The 18,085-nt window shown below is 40.0% G+C and overlaps 1 protein-coding gene across 5 annotated transcripts in view; it reads right to left on the bottom strand.

The window, feature by feature from the left end:
- Nucleotides 1-18,085, bottom strand: part of kiaa1549la (KIAA1549-like a) — a 121,017-nt gene that overhangs the window by 66,097 nt on the left and 36,835 nt on the right. For all 5 annotated transcript variants that reach the window (XM_042495435.2, XM_088079783.1, XM_088079784.1 and 2 more), the window contains 3 exons: nucleotides 8,004-8,687; nucleotides 3,935-4,747; nucleotides 3,197-3,312 (listed from right to left, as the gene is read on the bottom strand). In XM_042495435.2, the coding sequence (XP_042351369.1) occupies nucleotides 3,197-3,312; nucleotides 3,935-4,747; nucleotides 8,004-8,687 (1,613 nt within the window). The remainder of the gene's footprint in view (nucleotides 1-3,196; nucleotides 3,313-3,934; nucleotides 4,748-8,003; nucleotides 8,688-18,085) is intronic.

Genomic DNA, 18,085 nt, shown 5'->3' with positions numbered 1-18,085 from the left:
TCTTCTCTGTATATATATTAAAGTAATAGTATCCCTATAGTTTGTGTCTGTTTTGTTGTTTTTTGGGGACCTTTGTTTTGTTTTGATATGTATCTTTGTACTTTTACTTTTTTAAAATAATGTTTTCATATGCATGAATGGAATCCTGAAAATATTTGTAACTGCAATTGCACTGTCATTTGCATCTATTAATAAAAACAAATCTTTGCAAAAAAAAAAAAAAAACATATTTGAATTCACACTGCACCCTGCAGAACTGACACGTTTTGTTTTTTCCACCTTTGTTTTGCATACTTGAACAGCACTGTTGTATCTAATAAAGCCAACTAGACCTGCCTTCGCCCTCAGCTGTCACCTCTCCCTCCCTGGCAACGTTTTAAAGCTGTAATACTGGCAAGCAATTTTGCAAGCAATTATGGTTAACCACATTGTTCAACAATGCAAGACGTTAAATAATGCTGCACGCTAATTTCATGCTGTTTGACAGTCCCCGTCCCTGCTCAAGCCTATATTTGCCCATCAACAATGCTTCAAAATACTGCCTACACAGCCTCATGGCTTTGGCCAATATTATACACACAGCTGTCTCTCAATAGACTGATCCAGATTGCCAAATAACAGTCTAGGTTATCTGATGGAGAGGATAAGAACTGAGGTGTGTGTGTGTGTGTGTGTGTGTGTGTGTGTGTGTGTGTGTGTGTGTCAGGGGTAGATAAAAGTGGACTGGAGCTTAGAGACACTGAGTCACTCCCAGTGCGGCCTCACAAACAACTGGATAAAAATAGAAAAAGCAGCCAGATGAAGACATAAGACGGGCAGATAGACAGCGAGATGAAGAGGGGCAGGTGGACCGACAGGGAGACAGGCAGGCGAGACAGACGGACTAACAGACAGGCGAGACAGACATGTTGGCAGAAAATCAATCGACTTAAACCGAGAGAGCAATCAGATAGTGAAGATGGAGGAGGGGAGCAATATGAGAAAGGTAAATATTGAGAAATGCACAGGGAGAGGGCGAGAGAGTGAGGAGACGGAAAAGATGAAGACGAAATAGAAATAGACTCGGTTGAAAAGGAACCAAAGAAAGGTTGGACAAATCAAAAGAGAGCCAAAAACAATCCACTCGTAACAACAGAATAGACAGATCACTTGACTGCACTGCTATGATGCAGGAAAAAAAAAAGATAATGAGCATTTATTCTGGATTCATTCTCCATCACCATCTTTGTCTAAGAGAGAGGGTACGAGTGTCTGCGTGTGTGCATGTCTGTATAACCTGTGTAAGCAAACGCTGCCCAACTATTCAACAGGTTTTGTCTATTCAGACTCGAACGCTGTCTACATTAGTCACCTCTCTGTTCTTTTCTAGCACCATTCAGATGAGTCCTTGTGAGGTGAATGAGCAGGAGGAGTAAATGATGAACACTGTACAGAATTATCAAGTGATGACACACTCAAGAATGAGATATCTGCACACATCGAGGGCCAACACTGTGGCAAAATTAAGATTTAAAGATTAGATTATCTTACTAGCATCAGATGGAAAAGCACTTTAACTCAGCATAATTGAGCAGACACTTGGTGGTCATCTAATTTGCATCAAGAGCGTACAAACCAGTTGGAGTGGAGTCCATATCGAATGCAAAGGTAAATTTGCTTCATTATAAGCAAAGCAAGCTAAAGCTCTGGGAACCATTTAATGTCTGTAAATGTTACGTAATGCAGCGTTTTACTTGATGGAGATAACCTCATACTCACATCCATACAAGATTGACTTCCTATGAGTCCCAATTTATTGCACTGACCTTAATTTTCTAGCCACCTAACACCTTGTTTCCTTATCCCTGACCTGTGGTTACTAGTCCCTGAACTGTGCATCCAAGCCAATGACTGGAGGTTGGCGTTCAGCTTCCATGACGACACTGTCCTGCTAACATGAGTCTGGACAGGATTAAGAGGAACCTGCTGCAGGGGTGCAGTGCAGAGCAGAGTTCTGCATTAGGTCAGACACCAAAAAAGATGAATCACTGGTGCTAGTTTGTCTTAATTTTGCAGCTCATATGAAAGGCACTGAATTCATTAATCTAAAAATAAGGCCATAATTGGTATTTAATTGACTTAAATTTATCTTTCAAAAGTCTTCAAAATGTTCAGACACAGGAGGAAGGATTTTGTGAATCTTGTTTTTTCTGATACTGCATTGTAAATTCTTGAAATAGTCCAAACCTGGGGATATGTGCACTGCAACTACATGCAAACTTCAGAGGATGCACGCGCCATAACCTTGTACAGACCATAGACTCATATATTGGTGCAGACTTTGCCAAAAATGCAAATAAACAGGCTATACAAATCTGTTTTGTGACAGCACTGGTTTCTGTGAAAGACAGAAAAAACAGCACTCTTTTGTCACTCGAGTTGCAATTCCAGCTTTCACCACAATCTGTGTTGCAATGATGTTATTTAATGAAGTATTTTTGTACAAAATGGCCACAGGCAGTGGGTGAATGAGACAAAGGACTTTGTAAGTCATGCCAATTCTCAACGCTGATGTGCAGTATCAGATTGATTGGGCAACCCATAAGCAAAAATATTACTGTATATTGCATTTCCTGAATTATCTTTGTTACACATGTATGAAATGGCCCAAAATGATCACTTTAAACATGCTGTCTTACTGACTTATTTGAACAGTGCATGCTTATTATAGGATTTGCAGAGTGTGTATAGTCTTGCAGAACTAATTGAATATATGTGCGGGTGGCTGGGCAGGTGTGGCATTGCATGGTGCAGTGCCCTGGCGGAGCAGGTCTTGAAAATCAGACAGGTGAGGGGTTATGGTGCTGACAGGCAACAATTCACTAGCCAGTGGGACACACACAGAGGATCACATGCTCGAAAATACACGCACGGTCCGACCAGTTACCACAACAAAGATACAGAAGCTCAGATTACAACACACACACACAAACACACACAGAGGGAGCCTGACTTCATTCTCTACTCTGGATACTATTACTCCACTTATCTTTATAGCAGATACTGCTTTGTTGCTACATTAATATTATGAATCTTGTGCACAGCTCCTTTATCCCCCAAACCTCACTGTGGTTACTGGTTACTGACCTTTGCCTACAAGTAATTTGTGCTTATTACCCACTAACCTGTGGTCATTATGGCTGGAAGAGACACTGACCTGTGCATTGGCTGAGGAGTCATTCAGGGCTCGTTGAAGGGCGTGGCTCAGTCCTTTAGAGAGGTTCTGTTTCAGGATCAGGTCGAGGCGGTTCCTACGCAGCTCAATGGACAGAACTGCGGTGGGAAAAAATAAAATTAAATCAGAGCTCACTGACTGTGAATAATGTGCTGGAGGTAATATCTTTCCCAAGGACAGGAACTTGGACTTTGGCCTCTGGTTAAATGTCTCCTTGGTCACTTTGTGCACCTGCTTCCAACACCAGTAAAAGCCTTGCACTGTAGTATTAAACAATCTCCGCTAAATGTAATCAAAGGCTACAGTCTCCAGCTTGTTGTTAATTTAAGTGTTTATGCTGAAGGAAAATCTGCCCTTGCTTTTGTGCAAGTTTTTAATTAATTTGCATGCATGTAATTACATCTTGGACACATAATAGGTGCTTTGAGCCCGAGCTTCTTAAATGGCATTTCACCTGCATTTATCATCTCTTTGTATTATTACAGGAAAACAGCAAAAGCCTGCCTTTACATAAGAAGAAAACAGTACTTTGTAGGTAATTTGGGACATGCAGTTTCCTAGGGTTTTTTTTTTTAGCCATTCATCTTAAGTCTTTTCACTCTTTATCTCGAACACATAAGAAATTACTTGAACTTGAATAGCTTTTTTTGGAAATACTGTTTTTTTTTTAAATTGTTTTTAATCCAGGTTAAACGTAATGATGTAGTTTTAGTGTCATACCTGTTCTGACCCAGTACTTCTCAGTCACGTTGCACGGTAGAGAACTTTCCTCTGCACTGGTACTGGACGGAGGTTCAGTGGTCGTAGTGGGAGGCGGCGTGGTTGCAATCGGGATGAAGACGGTGGTGGCAGGTACCTTTGTTGTTGTGGTTGTAATGGTAGTGGTAGTCGTGGCGGCAGTCGTAGTTGTGGTAGTTGCAGGTGTAGTAGTTGTAGTAGTAGTGGTAGTGGTTGGGGGGGCTGTAGTAGTAGTAGTAGTTGTAGTAGTAGTAGTGGCGGTGGTAGTGGCAGGTGTGGTTGTAGTTGTGGTTGTAGGCTGAGTTGTAGCTGCTGTGGTCAGTTTGAGGCTCGTCGATTGCTGCGTGGTTGAAGCATTGGTAGTATTTGGTGATGCTGTTACAGCGCTCCCATTGGTCACCGCCTGTGTCATCATCTCAGCAGCGGTCACAGTTAGAGTGGTCATTGAGGGCGTCGTCGTGGTTACCGTCGTCAGCTGAAGGCTGTCATTGGTCACAGTGTCCTGGCTTGTGGTGTTAGAAACCGTAGTGGGTCCTGGCGGCGTTTGTGCTCTTGCTGTGGTGGACAAAGTCGAGGTGGTGCTGGGTGATAATGATGTGCTTTGGGTGGTGGTTAGTGTGGTCGTCTGCCGTGAGGTGTTTCTGGTGCGCACGGGCATCGTGGTGTTCCACTGATGGGTGGAGAAAGGGCTGGTGATGTTGGCAGGAAGTGTGACATCGTGGTCGCCCACTGTGGACAGGAGAGACTCGGGGACAGTGGGAAGATCCCAGGCTGGCAGGCTGCTCACGGACTCCTCTGCAGAGAGAAAAACACAACAAATCTATTGTATTAAAAGATGCCTGGTGACAGTCTTTTTTTGTATTCGTCAGCTAATCTTTAGAAAAGACCAAAACTAACAATAAATTGATCCTATTTAACAAGTACTGTCTGTGAGGCCAACAATTCAGCTATTTTTTTCATAATGAAGATTTCTTTGTTTCCCTGGCAAAAAGGGGGATTATATAATAACAAAAATAAAATAGACAACAACAAAAAAAAAACCCATCTGTATCTGTACTGACTATTGGCCAAATTGTTATTTAAAACATCAGTATCGGCCCAGAATTCCCTATCAAAATTAGTTTACAGACAGGAAATTAACAGAGAAAAGTGCTAAAAATTAAAATATATTATATATTTTGTAACATATTTCTCTCTCTCCTTTCGTTTTTAACATTAATTTTCAGGTTGTTTCACCTTTAACCAATTTCTTGCAATTTGCTCACTGCCTTTTCCCATTTCTTAGAAGAAAATTAAACCTTTTTTTAAATACTTGTGAAAGGCAGCTGAATGCAGCACCAGAAAAACTGATGTCCATCCACGTTTCAAAGGTCTAAAACCATTTATATGTAAACAAAAAGCCAGTCATGTGAATCAAATAGCTGGCAGGGTAACAACAAACTTGTCAAAATTGAATTGGCTGTTTTCTCATGAATGAGGAACAAGAAAGATGAGGAAGCTTTCATCAATTCTAAATACATAAACTGAAGTGAGCATCAATTTAAATTTCGAATAGGAAATAGAAATCCAATTTATTGAGTAAACTAGAGGAACATTCTCATGTCAGGGGTTTATGTAATCCATCTAAATCATCTCTATACAACATATTGAAATCAGATGCACGTCGACGAGAGGTGTAAAGGAGGCTTGACTGAACAAGAGGAAGACAATCAATCCTTTTTGTTCCCTCGTCTCCTCCCCTCACACCAACGCATGGGGACGCATTGTATTTGGACTGTGATATAAATCCATGTGATCATACAACACTACAGAATAATAGATTTTGTTCAATCTTGTGTCAGAAGCAAAAAATATATGTGGAGAAATTACCTTGTTGATGATGTCACTGTTATTGTGATGATGATGATGTAACAGGAAGTAGGGAGACATGGAGGTAGTGGAATGGGACAGTGGTGATGATGATGAAGACAAAGCTGATGACGATGATGATGACGTACAATGAAGATGAAGACAAAATAATGACGATGATGGTGATGATGATGGTTGTTTAGGTTGCTATGATGAAAATCACATTGTGATGGAACCAGTTAAAATGAATTAAGATTGTGACAGCGACAAATGTGAAAATGTGCTGACGGTCATGAACACAAACAATCTGAAGTTTGCACAAAACATCTCTAATTTACTGTTGCAGCACTGTCAAGCTTTCTGTTCTCACATGAAATATATTCTGCTCACAAAGACGTTGAGTTATACCATAAAGATAAGTAGAAATTTCTGAAAAAAAGGCAGAAAAGCAGGTTGGTATTTCTATCTGATGGCCGTCTGAAGGCTGTAGCTAACACTTTATCAGCTGTGATTACTTCTCTACAACTCTGCCTGCCAGCTGACTTTTAAGTCTTTCCTGTTGACTTGTTTTAAACAACAATCCCTAAAACTGCAGCCTGATCTCGCAGAAATATATGAAATGACCTTGACCTTTTGCAACAATAATGTGTGACGGTGGCAGGCAATGTGTTAAAATTACAGGCCAGCACCATGGAAACAAAGTAACTGGAAAGTCAATTAGGATCTTTTGTTGTGGCCCTGGATGTTTTGCAATACATAGCATATAGATATCATAGAGTGGTGCCAGAGTGAGTCCTAAAACCCAAAATTGGGTTAGCATCTTTGCACTTCTGGTTCCCCCATCTTGAAGTCAATGGGTTTTGGTTTTTTTTTAAATGGGTCTTTGGTTAGTTTCTTGAAATAAGGTCTGTAATTAACACAGGCTTAAGAGACTTTCATGTTTTGTTCTAAAACATAAAATATGTCAGCTCTGAAGCTTTAAAATCTTCCAAAAGACAATTACTAATAAGTGGCTAAATAAGACCACAAAACATCATCATGTAAAACACGGCTATACAGCGTTGTTTGATTGAGGTTCTATTGAAGTCATGTGAACATGATGTAGTTCCTTTATAGCCTAATTTTAACGTTTCATTTCTGTCAATTGCATTCACACTTAAAAAAATCATAAAAAGTTGCATTTTTTTGTGAAAAGAAATTGCTAAACAAAATATGTGTCATCAACTCTAATTGCCAAAGGGCTTAATTTCTGCAATAATCCAAAATCCAAATAAAAAACTCCATTAGGTTTTTGTGGAGGGGATCAATGTTGACAAAAAAAAAGACATACCTGCAGAAAGCGAAAAAGACACAAACGCAGGACTTTCACACAATAGCTGTACATGTAAGGTGTAAAACTATGTCATTGTTAATTTATTTTAACTTTGCCTTGGTATGTACTTTACAAACCTAATTGACATTATGTGATAAAATGAGTATGATATAGCTCAACTTAAACCACATTTTCCTTAACCTATCCAGCTATTTTTTCCCTAAACCTATCCAAACTGCAACTATTCCATAATATACACGACGTTTTAATATGCCTCTATTCGTAATTGACTCTATTGGCATTGTTTCGGTGGTGCATTCTTCATGTCACCGCATTAAGCAGTGTAAGAGGTTGCGGTCATTTCACGTATTTCTGTGAGATCAGGCCAAAAATGCACCTAATTGCTAAATTAATGATATGATGCTATTGCTATTGGGCCTTAAGTTACATGTTACATGTAAAAACCAAATTCTCACTGACTAATGATTAATTTAGAGGACATGGAATTAAATATCTCTGTTATACTTGAAAGGTCCTTGTTCTTTAGAAATAGTGCTGCGTTACCACTGTAAGTAGCAAGCTAATTAGCTGAGAATGCTCTAAATACTGTTTAATCCATTCCTCACACTTTTGCACTTGTCTTTTGGGGTTATAAAAGTCTAAGCAAAAGACAGGACCCTCCAGACTCTAAATGCAGAGTCTAGCTCTAATTAAAGCCCCATGCATATTGTTTCGGCATGTGGAGAAATTAGAGCTTGACAGGCCTGCTGTGTGTAGTTATGGTTCCTGCGCTATGATTGCTGCTCTTGGAGGGGATTTAGTGAACAATTAATTCAAATAAAAAATCAAAGTTAAAAGATGTTTGAATGACAGAATAATTCTGCATCATACCCGAACTGGAGCTGCTATTGCTGTTGGAGGAGTTGCTGCTGACAACAACCAGAGAGACATTGTCTGGTCTCGCTGTCTGACTGTCTCTTTTATTGGCTGGAGAGGAGGAGGAAGAGGAGGAAGAAGGCAAAGAGGACGCTTTTGTGGTAGATGAGGAGGAAGAGGAGGAGGCCCTGGATGATGATGAAGAGGTGCTTTTGGTCCAAGCAGCTTTAGACAGCAGTCCTAAAGGTTTTCCCAGCGCTGGTGCCCGCAGCTCTGCTGTCTCTGCCAGTATGGTGGGGACAGACGAGATGGCTGCCTGCTGTCTTTGGCCCTCTGCTCGCATCTGCTGCCCCAGCCAGGCAGCCGGGTCCCTGGGCATGCTTGGCAGGTCACCCCCCTCTGCATCCACCGGACTCCATTCAGCCCCAACTTCAGCCCAGGCGCCGGTTCCCGTCATTATCCCAGTCTCTGCAAAAACTTTGCCACCTGAACCAGCGCGCACTGCGGCTTCTGTTTCAGTCCAAACAGCCGCTCTGGCCTCAGCAAACACTTTCCCCTTAGGCCAAGCTCTCGGACCAGCGTCAGTCCCATCCATCGTGTCCTTAGCCCCAGCTCTGTCTCCACTCCTGGGGATGGCTGAGAGGTTTGAGGGCACTGCAGGATCCAGAGGTCTCATTGACTCGTGGTGACCTCCCTCAGCTGTAGGAAATATGAATGATAGGGAGGCCAGGGAAGGAGTGGATGGAAGAAGAAGCAGAAATAGTGTTTAATTGGGAGTTCTGGGCAGCAGAATCATAGTAATCAGTCTTGTCTGACTCATCTGTCCACAGGCTGGACAATGACATCACTTTCAGTTCTTTAGTGACACATCCATCACATAAACACACACACACACACACACACAGACACACACAGACACACACACACACACACACACAGCCAGAGTCCTCAAATCATTAGTCCTCGTAATGCCACCACAACTGTCCGACTGCCAGGAGATTTAAAACTGCTCACACTCACACACACTCATCTTGAGAGCATACACACTTCTCTGTTCTCTGGCATATGCACACATATGCACATTCTTCTTATTACTCACACACACTTATCCGAGGGGATTAAATAAAACCTCCAAAATTGCGATTGTGGAAAAATAGTAATAATGTCTAAAGTAGGTCACTTATGTTTTAGAGGATAAAGCATAGGGAATTAATTTAGATGTTCCAGAGTGCATAAATTAGGGCACACACACACACACAAGCACACACACCCTAATCAGCTGTGATTTCACAGATACTAATCTGATCTGTAAGTTTAGCCATGCTAGCCCATGGATTTATTATTCCTAGAACATACACAAGCACTCAGACTCAGGCCGAGCTCATAGCTGAGACCCATACTGATGAGGCTGAAATATGTTTTCCGGAGCAAAGTTTGGGGTGAGTTATGCAAGTAATGACAGTTTTATGGAGTCATTTTTCCATTTTTCAATTTGACATCAAATGAGTCAGATACATGGAAATGGAGCAGTAAAGATAGCATCCAGTCAAAGCATTTAGCTTCGGCCTTTATCTCCATTCTGTGAACTGTCTTCATCTCCTCTGCAGCCTCAACAAAGCCTGAAGGTTTGGCAGACTGAGGCGATTATCCTGCCTAATACATTCAGTCTCAAAGGCACCTTGCCTTAGTTGAATTGAAAGATGAGAAAAAACAAGGCTGACCGTCTGACTGGCTCACTGGCTGCCTCGCCGGGTGACGCGGTTTGTTGCAGCTGGCCGTTTGGTCTGAAGTAGAAAGGTTTAGATCTGGTGTCACCTGAGGCTGATGTTGAGTTTTGTAAATTAGTTTTCAATGTAAAATTTCATAGAGGTTTTTTTAAAAAAATTATTTGTTTTTTCAAGCATACATTCATTACATAAGTGTGCAACCCAATCGCCAGAAAAAAATGTTGGCATTTCTGCAAACCATGAATATGTGAAACTCTTACTTTTAATGGTTATCATTTGGTTAAGTTTAGACACAAAAAGCACTTGGTTTTGGTTCGGAAAAGAACATTTTTGCTTAAATTACCTTATTTTCAGCACTGAAAACGTACTGACGTTTTCCAAAACAGTACCAGGCCTGGAAATGCTATCTGCTAATTCTATGACTTTTCTAAGTTTTTCATGACCATATGAACCTCCTTCATCCACCATCTCCACCACCTTCTGATGAGAAACTCAGCTCAGATACATGTAATCTTAATTATGTCACTTTAAAAATGTTGATATGTATGAAATGTAAAAATGTAATGTATCCACGTTTGGAGAGACACACATTGCGAACATTTTCCTCTGGCAGCTGGGCTGAAGGGTTCGTGTGTGTTACACACTTCCCATGCTCCCATGTCCCTGTGGAGGATTGGTTAATTAAAAGACAGTGATTCTGAGCAAAAGCGGCTTTACACAACCCGCTCCGGGCTTAGCTGCTGTATATCCTCGGGACGGCTGCTATAAAGCATTTCACCACCCCGCTATTAACCACCACCACTGAGCAATGTGTTCCTTGTCATAGGGTGTCTTATCATAAACACTATGAAAAAGAGGAAATGAATCCATTGACAATTTATATTCCAGCTTTTTCAGGGCCTATGTTGTGTCTTAGCGCCAGCATCCAGAGCTCCATTAGTCAGTTTCAAAGAGGAGGAAACGACAAGGCTAGAAATGGCAGAGTCGATTACTTGATCACTGCAGGGAGAACGCAGTAACATACTTATTAAACTGAACAGAAATGTTTCTTTTTGCAGCAGTTCATCTCATCCAGAAACACTACAGTTTTTCTGTATGGTGTTTTTTTGTTTTGTTTGTTGACCCTAAACAGACTGTGATGTTTAAAGGGAATACATGCTGAGCACTTTTGCTGACATACATTCTATTATTTTTTTAAGAAATATAGGTTTTAAGAAAGGCTGAGATGATGCAGTACACATCTTGTTTTTATTAATTAATTAATTACCCAATTCTGTTATTTAACATCAATATTAAAGATGCACTTATCAATATTAATATATAAACAATGGATCTAAGGAAAGGCAAAGCTCTCGATTTACCGGTCGATCTTCGTTCCTACCCTCACCTATGGTCACGAGCTTTGGGTAGTGACTGAAAGAACAAGATCGCGGGTACAAGCTGCAAAAATGAGCTACCTCAACAGCTCAGAGTCAAATATTTCCCTCAGGAGTGGGTTGAGACCCAAAATGAGCTAAAATGAGTGAATGCATTTTTTTTTTCCTGTGACGGCTGGATATGTAATGGGCAATGGTCTACTAATGCTCACCAAAACAACTAAATGGTGATATTATGTCAATAGTAGGGACTCAACGCAAATATAACTCATACTTTTCAGAAAATCAGCCCAAATGTTTTATTGAATTATGTGAATTTCTGTGCTTTTCCACCCACTACTGTTATGCAAATATTGGAAGCTGGTTCTTTGAGTTAAGCAGAAAGCTGTGTTCATTCTCCAGTCAGGTGCCACTGCAGAACAGGGTGCAAAGAGACGACGTAATTAAAAGAACCCCAGTTAAACCTCAAACAAAGGAAAACAATGGACGTTTAATGATGGGGGGCACACTGAACAATGTAAAAAAAAAAAAAGAAAGAGTTTTGGACAACCATATTACAGCTCTGTGCTCTTGAAAGAGTTCTGCTAACAGCCCTGTGTGCATACATAACTATGTTAAGAGCCATCCAGAGAGGATGAGGACAGTTTGCAGAGGCCTACTAAATGCCCTGTGTCCTCATTATTGCTGTACATCACCATCAATTCACTGAATCTGTTTGTATTACACCTCCTTGCATTTACCTTTTAGAGATACACCAATTGTTCACCTCCCCCAAGTTAAAAAACGTTTTTTTGCACCATTATTTATTCATTTTGGCGTTTCTACTCAGATTTTTATTGCACAAGTAAAAATGTGAATATAAAAAGGAGGATAAAATGCACCTTACCTTACACTGCCCAAGTGACCATTCAAGTAATGCTTCTTTTCACACTGAGTATTGGTAGGAGCTAACCGTTTCCTTGTGATTTATTGACATTTTGACTGCTCTAATTTGAAATTATAATTCATGCAGTCTTTAATGTTATATTTATTACAATTTTTTCATTTCTGTTGATATATTTTTTCTTGATTTTATGTTTTGTTTTTCATTTTTGTATGTACTTATATTTGGGCTTCTTGCCTGGAGTGTACATGCATAGTATTGTTCTATATCCTTGTTAGACCCATATGCCAAGGACCAATATATGTCACCAGTCACAATTTAACTGGGTTGATAATGGGGCCTCTCAGTCAACAGTCAATAGTCCTAAGAAAAGGAACAAACATGGCTATGAGGAATCAATATGTCTGAATGGATTAATGTGAGGATGAATGGATACATAGAGGGATGAATGAATGAATCGATGGACGGTGGGATTGATGGAAAGACTGTACCATATGCAGAACTGTTAGAAGTGTTTTGAGTGTTTTCTCCTCCAGCAGCTTGCCACCTGCTCTGGCTGAGAACGACATATGTGACTCTACCATCAGACCTCTGACAAACGCTAGGAAAGAAGAACCTCCACTGAGAACAAATATGGACTGGATGGATGGATGGTCGGTAGAACAGAAAGTGTGGATTAAGGATGGATAAATGTGGATCAGAGCAGAACTGACCCGCTTTATCTATTTGGACAAAACACTCAGGACATTTTTCCCCTATTTCCATGTGAGAACATTCAGCTTATAGTAGATTATGGGAATCATCACATGGAAATGGTGCACAAAGCGCTGCTGGGCATTTACGAGGCTTTAGACTAGTGTCATGTTATGTATTGACCATAGTGCTTTGCCAGCTGGCATTGAGCCCACTGATGCCCTGCTGAATCTCTGTAAATGCCAACACAGCCCTGTAAAGCCCTGCCAGGTCACTACAAGCTTTCTGACCATTCAGATTAGCCATTTCCCTGTGTCTGAAATAATATAACAGTAAATGTCTATGGCTGTGGCTTTGCCCTTCTACGTCCTGTGGAGCTTTGTGCCAAGCAGAGTTGATCCTCGCTGCCACCCTGACTGTGAGCAGGACAGGTGGTTAGGAAGTGTGAGAATGGTGCTGAGCCAACTGGTCCTCAGCTCCATGAGGGAAAAATGAGGAGTGTGTGTGTGTTTAAATGAATCTGCCAACTAGCCAACTGGTGGCAAGTTTTCATCATAGTAATTATATGACAGGCCAAATGAAAAATATCATCTTAATCTCCATCTTAGAGCAGTTCTGGGCAAGGTTTCTCTTTAAAGCGACAAAAGGCTTTTTGTCCTAATTTATTAGACTGGGCTGCAGTGCGAAGTGTCACACCACCCACAATAATGAAGACACGGTAGCTTCACCTCATTAGTCAAAGCTAAATTGCAGCGTTAGTTATGGTCACTGGCGGAAATTCTTCCAGTCTCAGAAAGTGATGAAACAAAAGAACTCAAAGTGCCGAAAGCTGGGCACACCACAATGCTGAAACCTTCTGCAAAAGATTTTTTTCACTATCTCCATTCATATAGTTACTGAGAAGACATATCTATAAAAATTCATGTAAAGATCTGTTGCATCATATTACAAGATTTGGAAGGAAATGTGTCAAACCGTCAGACAGTCAGTTAACAGCAATAGCCAACTAGTACTTAGGGCTGCAAAAGTTGCTGAGTGCAGCTTCATGTCTTATCTCAAAGCTACACAAGGCAACTTTGTGAGCAGGCAGCCTCAGGTGATAGCAGGGGGAAAATGATTGATTTGAAACTCCCATTTCAATGTCAATGTATCATGCATGTGATAGTAATCAACAGCACACAGCCTGTCCAGTGCTGCAGTAGGATACTTTCACGTCTTTCTCACAGTTAAATTTGCTATTTTCTGTAGATATACATGTAACCAGATTTATGTCATTTGCAAGATGTTTGTCCAAACTAGTAGTATGGATGTCAATGTTGGTCAGTGGATCCATACTCAAATATTTTGACAAATATTGGATTGTGATTTAAACACTTGCAAAATTAATGACATTACAGGCTATTCTCACAAACGGTTTGCACGTTTCTCTAAGAAAAATGAATGCACCAAAATTCGTGCATATGCCACGCATTCTGAAAGGCTGCTATCACGTGATCAGTGTGCTGACAGGAGTTAAATAAGGAAGCGGTCCTTAGCTGAGATGAGGCTTGCTGCTGTGGTGGATCAGCCACAAGACACCAGACTTTCCCATGGAGACGCTCAGGACCATGTGAACTTTGAGTGACCTATTTGTCATTTTAAGGTCCGTCCTCGCCATATTTCTTTTCCTAAACCTAACCATAGTAACTATCATCCCTCCGTAACGAATGACGTAACGCCATTCACAGGGCGCTAATTCATATGGTATTATATGAACTGATGTGCATACATTTTTGTATGATATAATACGCTGGCCATCAGCTTCTGATGAACATTTATCAAATACTTTCACTTCCTAACACTAACATTCACTTTTTGTTTAACTTTGGTTTGGTTTGGTGAACCAACACCTTAGAAAAATATTTAGCAAGGCTTAGCTCACCGGCTCTACTTTCTTCACCACCCACAGTGGGCCACTTTCTGGACAGTTGGGGTACAGATGCCTTAGCTTGTTTACTGGAAATGGCTGCTTATACATGTATAAGTTAATATGGGAGGCTTATAAGAGCAGCTCAGACTGAACCAGTAAAAATGTAAAACCAAAACAATAAAGTAAAATAGGATCAAATAGAATTTGTACAACTACATAGTCTGATGTTATTTCTGAGTGATCTCAGCCCTACAAAAGATTTCTTCAGCGTTGTCACTTGTAAGGAAGCCCTAAAAGACAAGGTTGAAGAGACTAAAATCTCTCTCATGCATTAAAGATTTTACTTCCTACATATGAGCCATTAATTCCTACGTGCAGCTTCACTCAATTAGAGCTACTTTTAGTCATCACAGTTATACTAAGTATACTGTTGACTACATTCTGAACCTAAAATCTCTTGTCACAAGACTCGATCATCTCCTCTACATTAGCCCACCTGTTTGACTGATTGATTAAAAGTTCAAGGGAAAAAAGGACAGGACTAATAAAAATGTATACATATACAGTTGTATGTTTTGGGAAATTAACTATCCAAGACACAATTATCAATTGCTGGCTCATTTTTGTTAGACAGGTCACCTTCCAGTTTGGCTGATGGTTATTGGCTGAGCAGCTACATAGAAGATAATATCCTGTGTGTAGGAGATCATATCTCATATGTAGGAGCTAATATCCCTTTACATAGGAGATAATATCACATGCATAGATGACAGTATCCATGTATGTGGGAGATACTCTCTTGTATAATGGAAAAAATATCTCCTACACAGGAAATAATGTCTTCTATGTAGGAGATAATATTCCTGTAGGAGATAATATCTCATACATAGGAGATATTATCATTTGCCTGTATGTAGGAGATACTCTCTTGTATAAAGGAAATAAAATCTCCTATGTAGGAGATAAACTCAAGTTGGTTGACACTGCCTGCAAAAAAAAAAAAAAAAAGAAGAATCACCTTGTCTTTAAGGGCTTTTGTGCATTTGACTCACAAATCAAACAGGCAGGTATATTTTTACATGCTTGTCTATGCAATCTACTTTAATTATTGGTGGTGAGCTTTGTGTTGAGGTCATTTTTCAAAGGCTATAGGCAAATAAAGGATGTTCTGTCAGATGACTTGTAAGGTCTCTGAGGAGAAGAATGAGTCATTTGACGATGAGGAAATGGGGTTCTTCTTTCTTAAGTGTCGATATGTTCAAATGTTTTGTTTTTTTCTCTGAAAAGATAAAGCCTTTGTGGCTAGAGTGGGAGGGCTGGTAACAAGTCAAAGCGCTGATATATTCGATGTGGTACGAGACTCAGTGGGAGTGAGCATGGTCCTAAGCCAGCAGGCTTGGTCCAACAGAGTGAGGCCGTCCAACAGGATGGACATGTAACCATTTCCTGGAACTATTCAGGGCATCCATCTGTCTGTGTGGTGGCAAGAACAGGAAACACTTTGGATGTATTGTCGGATGGATGGATGGTCAGGTAAACAAATCAATGGATGGTAATGCACGGAGAATCACTAATCAAAGTCATGTCTTTATTGAAAAAACTCACAGGGGAGTTTCTCATGTAAATTTTGGGGAGGTTAGCTTTCAGTCAGGAATTTATGAGATGCTATATTTGCCAACTGATTAGAGTGACCAGGACTGGTGCTTTGACAGCACTTCAGTGATCCAGCATGTCCATCTGTTTGCGAGAGGTAGAGGATCCATCAGGATGGATGGCACGCACAATAATATGGGGCAAGATGTGCAAAAGTGTGACATCATCCCATTATTAGGATACTAGGGTATCTTAAACTTCTTATATATAGTAATTTCTCTGGATGTATGTGGACAACACAAGCAGCAGAGAAGCAATGAATAGATTTTTATTGTCTGAAGGGATGATAGTGAATAGAGTTAAAGGAAAGTGTGCCATCTTTTCTCAGCAATTCTGCCAAAGTGTGAGAAAAAACTGCCTGACAACAACGACTACCCAATGTGTGAACTGACTGCAACATAACATCATAACAACAACAGTGAATATAAAAGGGAAGTAGGCCACATTATTTGAGGTTTAATAGTTATGTTAAATTGAAAAATACATACAAAGGCATGAACACACAAAGCCAAGGCAAGGTGTGGCAACTCCCATACCTCGTTACAGCCAATTTATCCAATTTACACACATAGTGGATGGATGGAAAACCTAACGGCTAATGGTGAAGCACTTCAGTTTCTGTAAGTTGCATCACCATGTCATTTAAAAGGGACACACACATACACTGTAATCCACAACTGTCTTGTGTGGTGTGATGTGTTTGTATATTACTGTGAAGCAAGCAGCACTGTGTCCAAGACAATTTTCCCTTCAGGAACAAATAAAGTACAATCAATTAATCAATCAATCAACATGTTAAGGCAGAAACAACTGTCTTTTAGTAGGTAGTGCATATACAAACACATCAAATTTGATTTGAGCTGAAGGGTTATGTGTTTCAACCAAACTAACGTATATGTTGTCGGTGTTATCAGCTCTCAGATAATGCAATGAAAGGGGGTAAATCTAAAAGGAAATTACATCTGTAACCAAAAAAGGCATAAGGGTTTTTATCTCATGGAAGGTTTTCCCCCTTAAATTTTTTCTTAAATATGTGTTTTTTTTAATATTCTTGTAATGTTTTTATATTGCATGAGGTAGAGTAGTCAAATCAATACAAAAGCCTCAAATATAAACATTACTACATTAAAGTTTTGTAAGGAGTCAAAGCACCATATGCTGAAACCCAACTCTACCTCTTCTTCTTTACCTTGGCTTAAATTAAAACCAAGTAAAAGACCTCTACCCTTCACGCATCATTCTCAACATGAGAATGATGCGTGATATAATTTGACAGATATAATTTCTCTTGGGACGTCACATAAGAGCCGCTTTGAACCTGACGTGGCAGCAGGTTTGATGTTGGCCGACTTGATATTGAACGCCTGATGTAAGACTGTAGAGTCAAACTGAGCTCAGTGGAATATAAATTAAATACTCGTATGTCGCTGACATTAACACAATATATGCACGCTTCCCTCTCTTTGAAGATATGTTGTCAAAAATGCAGCTAATGGGGATTAATTCAGTCAGATGCTCATTTGTTTACAGAAATAGGTTGACGCCAGATAAGTCCTGACAAAACAATACAGCAGATGAGATGCATACACAGTATGATAATGTAAGGAAGAAACTTAATCATTTATAAATGGACTTTTACTTACTGTTGAAGTTGTCCAAGGAGAAATATTACAACAATGTTGTATGTTGGTTTAGGAAATATTTTTGCCTACATACAGTTTTAGGTTTACGTGCATGGTTTAAAACTCAAAATTACAGTTGTTGTTTTTTTTTTTCATTTATGGTGTATGTTTTACAATAACGTTCAACTCAGCTCAACTTGATGCCCCATAAAACGTTGAAATATCCTTGTCCAG

The sequence above is a fragment of the Plectropomus leopardus genome, chromosome 7 (assembly GCF_026936395.1).
Source record: "Plectropomus leopardus strain MGB_pleo_1.0 chromosome 7, ASM2693639v1, whole genome shotgun sequence".
Classification (NCBI taxonomy): Eukaryota; Metazoa; Chordata; class Actinopteri; order Perciformes; family Serranidae; genus Plectropomus; species Plectropomus leopardus.
This window is presented reverse-complemented; position numbering and strand designations above follow the sequence as displayed.